The 16,401-nt window shown below is 45.6% G+C and overlaps 1 protein-coding gene across 8 annotated transcripts in view; it reads left to right on the top strand.

Annotated features, from left to right (window-relative positions):
• FRMPD4 (FERM and PDZ domain containing 4) overlaps positions 1-16,401 on the top strand; it is an 849,154-nt gene that overhangs the window by 793,903 nt on the left and 38,850 nt on the right. For all 8 annotated transcript variants that reach the window (XM_082717071.1, XM_082717070.1, XM_082717077.1 and 5 more), the window contains one exon: positions 9,157-9,202. In XM_082717071.1, coding sequence (XP_082573197.1) covers positions 9,157-9,202 — 46 coding nt within the window. The remainder of the gene's footprint in view (positions 1-9,156; positions 9,203-16,401) is intronic.

Genomic DNA, 16,401 nt, shown 5'->3' with positions numbered 1-16,401 from the left:
ATTACAATGTACTTTAATCCTTGCTCTGCAAAGTTCAAATATCTACCCAACAATGTGCCAGTGGTGCCCGTAAAACTCTTCTTTGTAGTGAAATACTTTTAGTCCACAACTCAGAATTTATTAGTTCTTTTTCCTCCACCCCAGTCTCCAAAGTGTGTAATTGTTGTACTTGTGTTCTACTCACTTCCAGCATTTAGAGCATCCTTGTCGCCATTTCCACCTCAGTGTATAGGAATGACATTTTGTATTTAAATGTGAGTCTGTGTCACGGTATTCTGGGGAGCCATTAAATTGGACACTGTCTTTTCTTTGAGAAGGGAGATATGTTCTGTTTCGAGATCATTTGACCCCTTTGATGACTGCCTTTTAAAAACATCGGTTTTCTTCTTTTTTTAAGATTTTTATTTATTTATTTATTTTGTGTGAGTGAGAAAGTGCATGCGTGAGAAGAGGGGGGTGGGGGTGGGAGGGGGCAGAGGGAGAGAATCTCAAGCTGACTCTGTACTGAGTGCAGAGGCCAATGTGGGGCTCCGTCTCACAACCCCTGAGGTCGTGACCTGAGCTGAAACCGAGAGTCGGGCACCTAACAGGCTGAGCCACCCAGGTGCCCCTAAAAACATAGCTTTCAAAGTCTTTATGGACAGATGACGGTCCAGTTTTCTATTGCTGCATAACAAATTTAAGGACTTAATTAAGGGCTTAATAAAATAATAAAATAATTCCTTATCTGTCATGACTCTGTTCTGGACTCATCCACAGAATTCTAGCTGGTATCTTTCACGTGGCCAAGCAGAGCTGTAACCACATACAGGCTTGTTTGGGCTGGACATCCCAGGTGGCCCCTTCATTCCTGCATTGTTGCCTGGACCTGGGCAGCCGACACAGGTGCGCTGGCCAAGCAGGTCCCCCTCTCTCCACAGTGCTACTCCACATGGCCAACCTTCTCACAACACGGTGGTCTCAGGGTTGTTGGCCTTCTCACCTGGTGGCTGGCTTCTCCGTGAGCGTTCTAAGATAGCCACAGAATGGGTCTCTGCAAGGCTTCCTCCAATTCTAACCAAGGCCTGGGATTCGTGCAGTGTCCCTTCCACTCTATTTCTGTTGGTCAAAAGTAAGTCATGGAAGTAGCCCAGATTCAAGGGGAGGAGACTACACAAGGTCTAGACACCAAAAGCTGTGGTTCATTGAGGTCCATCTCTGGGGCCTCTGTAGCTCAGATGGGGAAAGATGAACAGTTCAATCATCCGGTTTTTCAGTCTTTAACCTACTGCTTAAAAAGGATCTTGTCTTAAATTCTCTTCATTTTCCCCACTGGCCACCAACCTGGTGGGGTCTTTTTGCTCAATAGTATAACCCCTATGTCAAGGGTAAAATGGTCCTGGGAGAGACACTGTGGAATTAGTAGCAGCCCAGCCGGTGCTCCCGGACAAGTGAATTCTTTGATCCTTCTATCTTTGTTGCCCTGATGACTATGGTGGCTTCATTATGTACATTTTCTTTGCCAGCATCTCCTGACCATAACTGAGAAATGACAAATAATCCCTTTCTTTGCAGTTATCGAAGTAAAGACACGGTTCAGCAACAATGCGTAGAGCGTTAATGTTTCCTAATGTCTGTGACAGATCACACTTAGCCTTAATGTGTTGATCTGGCTTGAATGCTTAGTCATTTGCTAGCAGTTTCCATTCTCTTCCAGCTTCAGTACATGTTAGGAATCGATACAATGGATAATTAGTGTCTCTCTCCAGAGTATTGGAAAGGTCAACTAGATGAAGCATTAAACTGCCAATCTAAGTAGTCCTATGGCAACTTTTCTAAAAGTGAAGGGCAGCATTATTTCCTTCAGCTTTGCCAGCAATTGACTAGGTGGACCATGTTATGGCTGGTTCTCAGATCATAAAAATCTTAATGTTCTTTTCACATCTCCGGGTTCAGATAGAAAGAAGAAATAGAAAGGAAGCCACTGGGATACCAAAATCCTAGGATTGCAGAAAGGCTCTTCTGAGTGAAGAGTCGCTGGAGAAATGCTGTTGTAATCATTTCTGATTTCCTTCATCAGCGGCTGTCCACCAGCAGAGAGTTTGAGGGCTGAGGTACACACATGAGCTTGCAGAAAAAAGTGTTTTGCTAATCTCGCCAAAGAACGCTGAAGTGCAAGAAGAAAGAATCTGATGTGTGTGTGCATTTACCTTAGAAGTGAGAGTTCCAGTGCCCTTTCTCTGTGCCTCAGCACCTTTCGTTTCAATTAAAAATACTGCACATCCGTCCCTCGCATCATGTTAAAATGTCATGTTACAGTTTACCAAATCATTTCATATGTAGCCTTAAATTTCCTCTTTATTTTGCCTTCCCATAGCCAAAACTGTCAGCCCTCATGGATTGATTCTTTACTTCATTTTTGAAGTCTAAAACTTTATAGTTAGTTAACTTGTTTGGACTTTTTTTTTTTTTTTTTTTTTGCAGGACTCTTGAATTTTGACATAAGGTATCTTGCTATATATTTTAGTTATTTGGGCTTGGTTGTGTTTCATTTTCCCCATCTCTGAGGAAATCTCAGTGTTCTTCCGAGCTCTGTTACATCAGTCTTAATTTCTGAGTTGATCAAGGGATATATTTCTTTGGTGCAGAAGGAAATATACAATAGGGCATGCCAACATTACTACATATGGCAACACTAAATTCGTGTAAATATGAAATGAGAAAGGCAGTTGAGGAAAGGTGCCAAGCTATGCTGCTCTTTAAAAAAAAGACCACATCAGCTTTAGCTGCATTGTTGGAAAAGATTTTAACGCTGAAAGCCTCATTAGAATCCTAGCTGTCCCTCTGGTCACTTTGCTTGCTGCAGCAGAAATCCCAGCCAGTGAAATTTACAAATGGGATGTGTTGCCAAAGCGTGACCTGCGACCACTGATGCCAGATGTCCCAGACGGGTTTCAAGGGATCCCATCAAAAAGGTTAGATAAGCTGCTTTTGTGGAAGAATCAAAGGCAAATTTGGTAAGAGCAGTTTAGAGAGGGCAGACTCTATTTTCCACCACAGGTCAGCGCTGTGATTCAGGGATTTAAATGATGTTTTTAACAAACTCAACTATTTCAAAACTATTGGTACTGCCCTTTGAAGCTATTCTTTAAAAGTAGAAGATTCACTTGGAATTTATTATGAAATAATACTTCTCTACACATGCCCCTAACTGTATTTTTTAACATTCCCAGCTGTTTCAGACCTCCGTAAAAGGAAGTTATCTGCTTTACTGAAATGTAATATCTTCCACTCTCCAGTCTAATCTTTCTGCTGAAGCGATTTTAAAATGGCTTAGATTTCCGCAACTGCCAGCCAGGATCTTGGGGTTAGGAATTCTAAAAGGTCTAAAACATTATGAAGTTAATTGTCTGGCAGGTTTTAATGAAATAATTATAGGTGAGAAAAACAGGAGAAAAGCACATTTCCAGTCTGGATGACAAATAACATACTGTAATATTTTATTTCAATTTAAATAACTTCATCTTTCATTAATCGGTAAAGTTAAAACCAAGCTAGGTTGTGTTTCAGGAACTTTACAGAGAGTTACTTCAAGCACAAAAACTTCTTAAGATTTTATTTATTTGCAAGAGAGTGAGGAAGAGCACAGGTGGGTGGGTAGAGGGAGGGGCAGAAGTAGGCTCCCGCTGTGTGGGGAGCCCAATGCAGGACTTGATCCCAGGACTCAGGGATCATGACCTGAGCTGAACACAGATGCTTAACCAACGAGCTACCCAGGCACTCCAGGCACAAAAACTTTAAATGCCGTCAATGTAATAGACATATTTTGAAAAATGTTTCCCATTTTTTAAATTAACTGAGTATACCGAACAATGCTTTTTTGCTGATATTTCTTACCATGAAAAAAAAAACTCATGTGAGGTGAATTTATGGGCAGAGGCCACTTTTGGATACTTACAGTTACTTGGTTATGAATCTTTCTGTTAGTGTGGCAGACAGAATCCAACATGGGCCCAATAATCTTCGCTTCTGGACATGCATAGTTTTGTGCATTCCACTCTCTTTTAGTATGGGTGGGGTCTTTGATGTGCTTCTCACCAATAGAATATGGCAAAGGTGATGGGATGTCACTTCTGGGATTATATTATACAACATTGTAACTTCCATCTTGCCAGCCAACTCTCCTTTGTTGGTTTTGCTGAATCAAGTTACCATGTCGCAAGGAATGAAGGGTGACCTCTAGCTGACTGCAAGCAAGGAACAGAGACCCTTGGTCCAATATCTCAAAAAAGAATTTAATCCTGCCCCAAACCACAGAAGTGTGCTTGGAAGTGGGTCCTTCCCAATTGAGATTTCGGATGAGACCTCAGCCCTGGGCAACACTTTGATGACAGGCTCGTGACAAAAAAAAAAAAAAAAATTGTTTTTGAAGATTTTATTTATTTATTTGAGAAAGCAAGAGTGAGCAAATGGGAGCGGGGAAGTAGGGGTGAGGGAGAAGCAGACTTCCCATTGTGCAGGGAGCCCGATTCAGGGCTTGATCCCAGGACCCTGAGATCCTGACCTGAGCCAAAGGCAGATGCTTAACCAACTGAGCCACCCAGCCAGCCACCAAAGATGTGCACAACCTAATCCCTAGAGCCTGTGACTGTACCTGTGATTCCATTAAGAATGGGGGGATTGTCCTGGATTATCCTGGTGGACCCAATGTTATCAGAAGGGTCTTTATAACTGAAAGAAGGCAAGAGAGTCAGAGAGAAACTGGAAGGTGCTATGCAGCTGGGTTTGAAGATGGAAGAAGGGGCCATGAGTCAAGGAATACAGGAAGGCTCTAGAAGCTAAGAAGTTTCCCAGAATGAGTGCAGCCCAGCTGACACCTTGACTTTAGCCCAGTGAGGCCCATTTCAGACTTTGGGCCTCCATTCTTTATAAGGTAATGAACTTGTGTTGTTTTAAGCCACTAAGTTCGTGTTTATTTATCACAGCAGCGATACAGAGCTAATCCCATTTCTGTGGTTATTTGCTTAGCGTCTGAGATGCTTAGCGAGTTCCATCTCCAGGCATTTGTCTGCTCCGAACAGACTGCACCAGAGCTGGGAATATCTGCTTCCCTTTCCAGAAGTAAACAAATGAATATGGGACCACTGGGCATCGCTCTGGAGGAAATTAGCATTTTTCCTACAGCCTTGTGTGCCCATCCCGCCTCCTGCCTGCCCCAGCGCCTCTTGTCCCTCACTGTTGTGTTTTCCTTTGTATTGCTTTTTCCTTAGAGCTCTGAGCCCTCAGTCAAGGATTGTTTGGACTCAAAGAACACTATCTACTCAAGTCAGTTGGAGGAAGGAGAAGTTGGAGAGGAGTGTAGCCAACGGGTCTCAGGGTGGAATCTTCCAGCAACTGTGGTTCTTCCTCCCCACTGCCCATTCATGACAGCTCACCAGAGCCCGCTCTTCCTTAGCCCTTCTCAAAGCCTCAGGCAGGCCCCATCCATATCTCAAGCAGGTTTAAGGAAATTCTCCAGTGTCCTGTACACTCGTAATCACAGCAGCTTGTAATCAGTAGTTGAAACATTCAATTGTCACGTAAGAATCGAAACTCCCAGCTCCACAAATGCCTTCCCTGCCCCTGTTTTGCGCCTGGGATGCCTGCAGTGGGCTAAGGGGCATTCCTTAACCTTCTTCTCTAGCTTTGGCTCCTTCCGTATGGAAATGGGACCAGGACAGTGAAGTGAAAAGCTTCACTTGATTGGCACCAATGTCATCTGGCATCGGTGTCCTCTTATCTACAGAGGATAATGCACATTCACTTTTGGGCTCCTGGGTGGCTCAGTCAGTTAAGCAGCTGCCTTCGGCTCAGGTGATGAACTCCGGGTCCCGGGATAGAGCCCCATGTCAGGCTCCCTGCTCAGTGGGGAGTCTGCCTCTCCCTCTGCCCCTCCCCCTGCTCATGCTCACGGTCTCTCTCAGATAAATAAATAGGACCTTAAAAAAAAAAAGGTTGACTCTTTCCCTTGTGGACATGTTTGTGGATTCCTGGAAGACTTCTCTGTTGTGTGGCTCCAACCGCAGCACCTGGAGTCAGAGAGAACCCAGAGGCTGGCTCTGTCCTTGCACCTCTGCCCCTGCCCAGGTACTGTCACCCCCATAGAGGCTCAGATGTGCCAGACGCCTTTATTCAGTGACCCCAGGGCTCCATTTCTACTGTGTCTTCCACATCCTGGCCCCAGGAATTGCATCCCGTAGGCCTGCCTCAGTGGAAGGGTAGGGATTTTGAAAACATCTCTATTCTTAGGGGTTATGTTGCTTCCACCAAACTCTCCCGGTTGCCTTTTGTTGTTGCTTTTAATTAAGTAATGAGCCCGGCTCCCAGGTGCATACAATGTTAAAGGCCCTAAACCCTGGCTTTCAGTACCTCCTTCAAAGGTCTGTGGCACCCTGCCTTGGTGCGCAAAGGTGAGCGATGTCTTTTGACCCAAGGCCTCGGGTGGCTCCGTGGCCTCCTGTAACTCATGAGCCCAGAGGGCGCCCTTGTGGTTGCTCCTGCTGCCGTTTCACCCCTGACAGGACTGAGTGAGAAACCCTACGGGACCCAAAGCGCTATGGAGTTCATTCTTCACATCTGACAGGGGATAATTAAGTACTTGTAGATGAAAGAACACGGAAATGAAAGGCCGTTCACAGAGCTGATAATATTTCGATTGAGATTTTCCTATCAATTGTTTTCTTTCTAATAAGACAGTGGGCGCCAGAACTGCACAGGGGAGGACACGCCCCTGCCACCTCCCCTCTTGCTCAGCCATTACTGACCCTCAGCTCCCTGTTGGGAGTCTTGGGTGTCTTAGTTCCGATCCTGCGGAGAGGAAATCTGATTGGCTCTCTCCAACCTCTGGGTCCAATCAGCTGTGCCCCGAGCACAGATCCCTGGGCCCAGCGACGGCTCCCCAGGGCCCTGGGGGCGGACCTTGGGCAGGGCACGCCCACTACCGCAGTGGCCGTGTGCACAAAGGCTTCGGTCAACTGGATCCTTTCTCTCATCTGCTGGGCGTTCCTTGGTCCCTTCGAACAAGAGGAACTCCAGGGAGAGCTGAGAAGCAATACTTGTGTTGCCTTCTGAGTGTTCCTCTCACGCAGACACCTGTATGGAGACAGTGGGGGCTGGGCGATGGGGTTAGGTCCCCTGCCTTGGGATGGCCCCAAAAGAGCTGGGCAGCGGGTCCTCCGCTGTCTGTGAGCAAATGAGGGATTACTTCAAAAAGCTCCATGAGCCACCTCCCCTTCAGCAGTTCGCGAGTTCGCTAATGTACGTCTACCCCACCTTTCTTCATCCTCTTCCAAATTGCAAGTTCTTTATGAAACCATACGTGCAGACAGTGGACTTCATCAAACTCATCCGTTCAGGCTAGAAAGCATCATCAGAGACCCACGGAAGGCCCCTCTCCTCTGATGTTGCTTATTTTTATTCACGCCTGCCCTCTCTCTCTCTCTCTCGCCCGACAGAGATCCCTTCGAACGCGTTTAGTGTGTCCTTTAGTGTGTGCATGTGTTTTGCACTTTTGCCGAGGGTATTCTGTTGCGCACCGGGCCCGGTTTCTTGCCCTGCGCCAACGCCGGAGTTACCAAGCGCAGCTAAGCTCCTGCCTCTTCTCGCCCCGTCCTTGGGTGCTGGCCATCCGCGCACGTCCATGGCCACTCTCCTGTGGCTGGAGCCCTACCTGCTCTCTAGCCTTTCACCCCACCCCCCACCCCGGCAACATCCCCAACTCCCCCAGCCCTTAAAGTCCAGCAGCAGCATTTCTTTGGGACCTAAACCAGAATGATAAGGCTGAGGTCATAGTGCATGTGACACTGAGGTTTGCCTAGTGATGCCACAAGGCCTGGCGGAAGGGCTGCCCCTGTCCACACAGCCAGCCGCGACGCGCAACCACTCCCTGTATCTGCGGCACTCCGCTGTGGGCGTGCCGTGGCTCTGTTTCCCCATCTAATGGCGATTCTGGCTGCCACACTTGGTGCTGGAGCTTTCCACCCACCCTTGGCAACTGGGAACTCGTGGGAGCCCACGGGCGGGGCGGCCGGTCCTCCAGCTTTACCGTCATCTGAAATGTCCTGACACTTCTTCGAGTTTCTTGACTTCTACCCCTCCCTTCTCTGCTGTTTCTTGCTCTCCTCCCCCACTGCACTCCCCACCTCCCAGCCCCCACCCAGCGCTGCCGTGGCCAGTGGCCGGAACTAGCTTGGAGGGGAGGGTGCCCACCACAGCACAAAGATTGCTGGAAATACCATCTGCCGTGGCTTCTTCCAGGGAACAGCCTTGCCACGGATTCCCTTTACTTTATTCACGTGGACAGTAAATCACAAAAGCAGGTGTTCATTAAACCCTGAAGTAGTAGGAAGTCCGCATCTCCTCCACAAAGTGGCAACAGACCTTCCTCGTATGGATGAAAAGGGAAGGAAGGAAAACTGTTACACCCACAGCATGATTTTCCCTGAGGAGTTGAGTTATTTATCAGGATTGGGTTGTCTGAGGGAAATTAAATAAACCATGATATTGCCTTGTTCTGCTTTCCGCTACAAGGCATCCCCTAGCAGGAACACAGTTTCCCAGCCGGCACCCGTCTGAAATAGCTCGGACCCCAACATCCTGGGCATTGCCACCGTGGACCCAGGGGGCCTCCCGGCGTGGGGAAGTGATGTTTGCGGGATGCTGTTTGCACACAAGAAACCCACACTGACACTTCGCTTTTGTGCTGCTGACCCTGAGCAGATAACGATGGTACGAATTTTTAAGAAATCGATTCCCTTTCTAGAAAATTAAAATCAAAGGGGGAGAATGAATGTGGAGGGTAGCGGGAAGCACAAGGACTGACGGAGACCAGGCTTCTGCAACAGTCCTTCCCTGGGCGAGTGTTATTTCAAAGCCCTGCTGTTTGGCATCACAGATGATAGCGCCCAACATACACCGCATGGGAAGCTTTCAATCAGGCTGTTTGTTACACTGGGTGAACACTTGATTTTGGTTTTCTCTGAGGCCTGAAAGCCCATTTTTGAGCTTTTTGATTTACTGCGCCTGAGAGCCCCAGAAATGTTCGCCAACACATCACACGTCGCATTTCAAAAGAACGCTGTCATAGAGAGCCTGGCCTCTGCGCATTTCATAAATATGTTTGTTTTTCTTCTCTTTCAGAAGCTGCAAAGAATCGATACTCCTCACTGTCATTCAGCCTTACCCTGTAAGTGTCCTGTGAGTAAAAGTGCCGCTGTAAGATCCCAGGAATCCAGTCTCCCCTCCTCCCAGTCTGGGGAAACCGTGACAATGAATTAACAGCAGAGAAAAACAGCATGCACTCACAATATGAGTTCAGAAATCTTCATTATTTGTGTTTTTATGCACCATGGTAGCAAAACCATTCGCAGCAAGAAAGGAAAGTAACGCCTTTTCTATATATCTGGAAAACCAGCTCTCAGTCAATGGCATTCACATCTGGAAATCACACAAGACTCAAGACTTTCTTATTGTTTCTTGCTTGAGAATCGCAAATGGAATGGGAATGTTTAATTGTAGGGTGTTCTAGCATAATTCTTTTCCATATTCCTTTCTAATTATTTTGGTAGATATTTCAGGGAGGCCCCTCACACACACACACACTTAAAGGTGGCTATTAGAGGAAACACGGCTGTCAGAATTTGATTTCAGCAGCCTTGGTCAGGAGGATGGGGAGTACTGCCTTGGGTTGCCATGATTTTTTTTTTTAAAACAACTCTATCACAGTATAATTTGTATATCCTAAAATCCACCCATTTCAAGCATACAAGTCAATGCTCTGTATAAAATTTACTGAGGTATGCAGCCATCACTACAGTCCGGTTCCAGAACACTTCCTTCAGCCCATTGAGATCCTCGTTCCCATTTACAGTGAATACCCCCTTCGCACCCTCAATCCCAGGCAACGACTGGTTGCCCATTTCTATAGATTTGCTGTCGCTTGTGAAGTCCGTACATTGGGAGTTGAGCTCAAAAATACCAAGGCAAAGTCCTTCAGATTTTCCCACAAAGGTTTACCATCAGTACCTTGCATGGCCTTCACAGGGATTGGCAGAGATTCCCAACTGTTTAAACTTCTACTTCCTTCCCCGTGGAGTTGGAGGCTCTGCTAAGGGTCATTCTCCGTCTCCTGACCAAACTCTTCCTCTCCCGTGTCCCAGCATCCTCCTTGGAAGCACTGTGGCCTCAGCATTTCAGGCAGGGGAAAAAAAGTGTTCCAGATTGTGATACGATGACAAATAGAACTAAGCAAGACAACAAACTGTGCCATCCGGGACATTGCTACTTACAATAAAAACTTAGTTTACTATGGACTGTTGCTCGTGGTCCCTGTGTGTGCCACAACTGCACATGCATGTCTGGATTTGAAAACCAAGGAGACAATGGGACGTAAGAGAACTGAGATTTGAGATCCAGTTCTCGGCAATAGAACAGGTCAGTCCCGCACCTGCTCGGACTTCCAAATCTGTCTCGCTTCTCACACTGACTCACGTCCAAGGGCTTCCCTGCTCTGCTGTCTCATAATTCCGTGCTTCCTTCCAGAGAAAGAACAGCTACATGGTTTCTGTTAAGCAGAGTGTCATTCACACTCGCTTCAAATCTATCCATGTTTCCTCATTCTTTGCAGGGAACAAATAGGTTGAGTGAAGCCAACAGAAATGCCTACAAAAACCAAGTGGTTGGCCCACTACAAATTCCTAATGAAACTTCAAGTTCACCTTGCGTCTCCTGGCTTCCCTCTTCCCACTTTGTAACCTCTTAGACATGCGAGATCAGAACCATTGTATTCCAAAACCAGGTTATTTTTGCAATGTGAGGTAATGTTTTACCCCATGCAGTAGACTTGGAGAAAGAACAAGGACTTTGGCATTTAAGTTAAGGGTTGTGTCTTGTGGCTTTGCTTGCTGGTTTCGAGTGCGCGTGACTGGTTATTCATATGAATCCTCATTATTACCAGTGATTCATGGAACTTCCTATAATAGATCATCTGGAACTTTCCAGGAGTTCAGGTGGCTGTTGCTCTTGTGCTATAATGAAAGTCAACATTTGACCACAACTTTCAGGAGCGAGTGTTGTGTGTTCTTCTGGCCAATAGCTGCACCTCTGCGCCTCGTAGCACTCTCTCCCTGCTAGGTCACTGGGTGGCATCCTCGTCTTTGACTTCCCTGGATTAGCCCTCCTTCCTGAAAAGCCCACCACATATCCTACCCCAATACTTCCTCGGCCTAGCCAAACCCTTCTTGCTGACCATTTCTCTCGGCAGCCAGGATCAGCATCCTGAAACAGATGGGCCCCCAGGCTGAAAGAACATGTATAAATTCTGCTTTTATTGCAGAAAGTAAAAATTAGCATTTTAATTTATTCTGTAACCTGCCGGCCAGCATTTGTTATGTTGTATTTCTTCTGCCTAGTAAGGCCCCGTCAAGACAGAGAACCAGTGTTCGCCCCTTCTTACGTCACTCCACATGGTCCCTGCTGTGGAAATTCCTGAGGCTTTTTTTTTAATTAATTTATTTTTTTCAGCATAACAGTATTCATTGATTCCTGAGGCTTTTGAGAAGTCGTTCTTCACAGGCTGCTGCCTTGTTTTTGAGGTGTTATAGATGGCTCTCCCCTTCTGCCATGTTTCCTTTATTTCTTAGAGAAAAATTGTGGAAGTATAGAAGGCAACACACACGAGAGCAAAAAAATATACGTCAGCCCATCTTTTCCTCCGAGACGAGCAGTGTAAACTCTCGGCCTGGTTCCTTCCAGTCATGTGATAGATGCCTTGTCACTAGTGGAGATCTTGGACATTGAGTTTATTCTGCTCCTTTCACTTAGTCTGTCATAAACATGGTTTCATACCATCGAGAATTCTTTATCAGCATCGTATGCATGGCTGGAAAGCATTACATTGAACCAAGATTTACTTAGCCAACACCCTCTTATTAAGCCTCTCATACTGATCTCAGTGGTCTTCCCTTCTAATTCTGCACACAACACCTTTGCGTAGAAGTCTTTATCTATATCTAGTGAGAAGTTCCCCCCTTCCATTATGATGACATTCTGAAGAAGAAATTTCTGGGTCTCTGGTGGATTTTATTCCATCTTTTGCACCATCTTCTTTCCTCGCACTCTGTGTTTTATTCCAGGGCTTTCTTGCTGTCTCCTTCCTCCTTTCCTTTGACTTTACCTCCCACATTCCCAAATCTGGAACTTCCAGAACTTCCTAGTGTAATGAGGCTTGAGAAACAGACTGTTGAAATTCTTCAATTCCCTCCCATTACACAGTGCTGGCTCTGTGGCACTTGGGATAAGTTACTGTCCATTCTGTAGGCTGGCGCGATCATGATTTTCATTCACTCGGCTTTTTTCTGGACCCGAGAGCTGAGGGACCTGCTTTCCTGCTTCTCCTTCCTGCCCAACTTCTACTATGTTCCACACACCTGGGAGAGACTACCTATCTCCTTATGGGAGCCTCCATGTGTTAGATAGTCCCAGAGTCCAGACCAGATCCTCCTGCCGTGTGTCACGCCAGCCCAGTTTCAGGCTTGTGGGATGCTTCATTGGGTCACTCTTCCTTCCTCCTGGTCATCCATGCGTGTTTCCTGGGAGCGCCTCCCATTCAGCTTCCTGCTTGTCAGTCCTTGTCTTAGGCGCTGCTCTGGGGAAACTCCACGCTAAGTGACCCGGTGATAACTGTGGGCTAACTCAGACTTCACCACATACTTACTCCATGCCTACCTTCCACGTACAGAGTACTGTAGACATATAGGAGTTGTAAATGTAAGACCCTATGCTTTACCCTCAGAAATTTTATCTTATTTAGGTAATTTTTTTTTTTTTCCAAACGATGTTCTAGTGACTTCTGAGCCTCTAAAAGCCCAGCAAAAGCAACAGCAGATTTGGAAAGACGTTGATTAGAGCCCTTCTAATCTTAAATTAATTAACAGCAGGGGAATCTGATTATTTTAAATGGTAATCACTCGTCATTTCCACTACAGGATAGGAAGTGCTTGTGATCAGCACCTACGGGCCTGCAGGTTGCTCAGAATTAACTCATCGGGTTCTGAGGGGTGTACATTGTATGTTTTTTGAGGCGCAAAAGAAGATCAGAGTGAAAACCGCAGTTGTGATGGGATTACGTACCCCGCATGCCACATGTAACTCCAGCCAGTGGAATAAGCCATTATTTTGTTGACTCTAATTCGGTAACCTTCAGACTTGAGGAGCTTATGTTTTTATTACCCAAAAGTAATTTTTGAAACATATGTCAATTACATAAAATAGTCGCAAATCTGGAATAAGAAAAATGCCCTGGCCTGAATTCTCGGCCTTTTATCCCAAGTCTGTTGGCTTCAAAATACACATAGAATAGTATTTACTTAACTCCTTAGCTATCTAGTTCCTGGCTGGTTCTCCTCGTTCATCAGGTTTGTGGTTAGGGCAGGGCAGATAAATCTGGGGAGGAGGCAAGAGGGTAAAGGGAGAAGCAGACTCCCCACTGAGTAGGGAGCTGGATGTGGGGCTCAATCCCAGGACCCTGGGATCATGACCTGAGCCGAAGGCAGATGCTGAGCCGACTGAGCCACCCAAGTGTCCTTGTGAAGTGCTTTTTTTTTTTTAAGATTTTATTTATTTATTTGACAGAGATCACAAGTGGCAGAGAGGCAGGCAGAGAGAGGGGACAGCAGGCTCCCTGCTGAGCAGGGACCCCCCCCCTCCCACGACACGGGTCTCGATCCCAGGATCCCGATATCATGACCTAAGCTGAAGGCAGAGGCTTAATCCACTGAGCCACCCAGGCGCCCCTGTGAAGTGCTTTTTTTATTGAGGCAATGAGTGACATAGATCATTTCAGGAAAACGTGGCAAAGTGCTATATTAAAAGATTCAGATGCACAGGGGAATCAACCTCTGTATCTGGCATGTTGAGCACACATGAGAGCCTTCATGAATAAAGGATGCTAGAGCCCGGGGCGGCAGTGGTTGGTGTGGGGGGGGGCTTCAAAGCTTGAGCCCCTTATCTAATTAGTAGCTTCTGTTCTCGGTAGCTTTCTGACAGCCCACTCCCTTTGTGTGAAACCCATTGTGCCAGTGTAAGTATCGCCTGCCTAAAATCATTAAGAGAAAATAATGTTTTCCCTTCAGCTAAAAAGTGGCATATCGAAAGCAAAAGAACTCACTACTGTACGATTTGTTCGTTAATCATTACCAAACTCAGCCTATAATTACAGCGATCCGAGGAGAACACCACCATCCCATCCCTTAAGCTCTATAGTAGGACTTTTTTTTTTTTTTTTTTTTTTAGTAACCTCTACACTCAACATGGGGCTCCGAACTCCCAACCCGGAGATCAAGAAGCACAAGCCCCACAGACTGAGCCGTCCAGGCGCCCTGGACTGGGGCTTTTAAAAGTCATATTGAACATGTCAACATGTTGTTCTTTAGAGCTTTGAGTTCTTGGTTCTGTTTTCTTTTGTTGTGTTCCAAGAGGTCAGCCTTCTCTGCAAACATCTTGCATAAACAGGGAAATTAAAGCTCCAGCGGCCAAACCATCTGTTCATCCACCCTGTCCCCTAAGACACGGATGAGCGCAGCAGGTGGGATGGGTGTGGAGGGAAACTTAAGGTAACAGGATTGTGTCCAGTATTCAAGCAAAACTCCTCCCTGGAACAGGCACACACAGTGCCAACAGCGATTTTATCTTTTTACAGGAAGATGCACATAACATAAATCTACCATTTTCACTATTTTAAAGCATTCAAATCGGGGACATTAAGTATGTCCACCATCTTGTTCAACAGTCGCTGCTGTCTTGTTCCAGAACCTTTTCATGACCCCAAAAGGAAATCAAGCCCCGCAGATGTTAGTCACTCCCCATTGTCCTCACCTGCCCGGGGTAACCACTATTCTACCTTCCGTCTATATCGAGTTGCCTGTTCCAGACAGTTCATGGAAATGGAGTCCAATGCTACAATACATGGCCTTTTGTGTCTGGTTTCTTTCACTCAACATAATGTTCCTGAGGTTTATCCATGTTGTAGCACAAACCAGAACATCATTCCATTTTATGGCTGACTAATACTCCATTGTATGGATTTGTCATTTCATTTCTCTATTTTATCATATCATTTTAATTGATCTCAAGTACACTTGCATTTGACAAAGATGGGAACCTTTTTCATTTTTACTCAAAATTCAAAGTTTGGGACCCCCTAATTGGCTTTTGTGCCCTGAGATTAATACAGGGTACAGAAAGTCGAGCCTCTATGTTTGTTCTCGAGTCAATTTCTAGGATTCTTTCCACAACAGCCTGAACCTCTTGGGACCACATACCACAAAAACGATTAGGTTGGACAATTTGCAATTTGCAATTTGCAGTGCTTGACAATTTTAATCTATCAAGTAGCAATTTCATGATTCAAACTAAATATTTTCCTGTTTATTAGATTCAGTAGAGAATGTGGTCCTTTTTAAAATAAACAAATGGTGCCTGCAACATAGTGGACACCTCCTAAATGTGAGCTCCCTTCTCCTCAGGCTTCATTAAAATTCTGCAAGAAGGATGATTCTCAGATGGGGTGAACTGTGCAGCAGGAGTTCGCTCTGGATCACAGTACACTTCTGAGCAAGTTTCCCTCTTGCACGTTTAGTTTCTGAGGAAGAAAACTTGAGTCACTCAGCTCCTTTCCAACAAAAGACAATACAATTGACCCTTCAACAACGTGGGTGTTGGGAACACCAACTCCCATGCAGTCAAAAACCTGCATGTAACTTTTGAGTCCCCCAAAACTTAACTGCTGATAGCCTACGGTTGACCAGAAGCCTTACCGATAATGTAAACACGTATTTTGTATGTTCGATGTATTATATTCTGTATTCTTAGAATAAAGCAAGCTATGGAAAAGAAAATATTATTAAGAAAATCATAAGGAAGCTATGTTGGTGTGTCTGGCTGGTTCAGTCAGTAGAGCATCTGACTGTTGATCATGAGTTTGAGCCCACATCGGGTGTTGAGATTACTTAAAGAAATAATAAAATAAATATAAATTTTGAAAAGGGAAATGCATTTATGATATTGTACTGTACTTTCCCCCCAAAATCCACACGTAAGTGGATCCTATGTTGTTGAAGGGTCAACTCTACGAAGAACCTTTACAGTGAGACAGAATATGAAGCCAACATTCAATTGTAAGCCAAAGTGGTCTCTGCCCCATCCTGCAAGAACTCTGGATGACAGATTACCAGCAAGAGGCTGAAATTCAAGTTTGGGGCACATAAAGTGGGTGTGTTTTGTGTGTGTGCGCTCTTGCTTGTTCACACGCCCTTAAACCCTTTGTGTGAATAACAGTGGGACTATCGATCACCTTAGAACTATTAGTGAATCTTCTCCACCTCTTTA

This window comes from Mustela nivalis (assembly GCF_964662115.1).
Source record: "Mustela nivalis genome assembly, chromosome: X".
Lineage (NCBI taxonomy): Eukaryota > Metazoa > Chordata > Mammalia > Carnivora > Mustelidae > Mustela > Mustela nivalis.
Note: the sequence above shows the minus strand (reverse complement) of the source record. Positions and strands in the feature narration are given on the sequence as shown.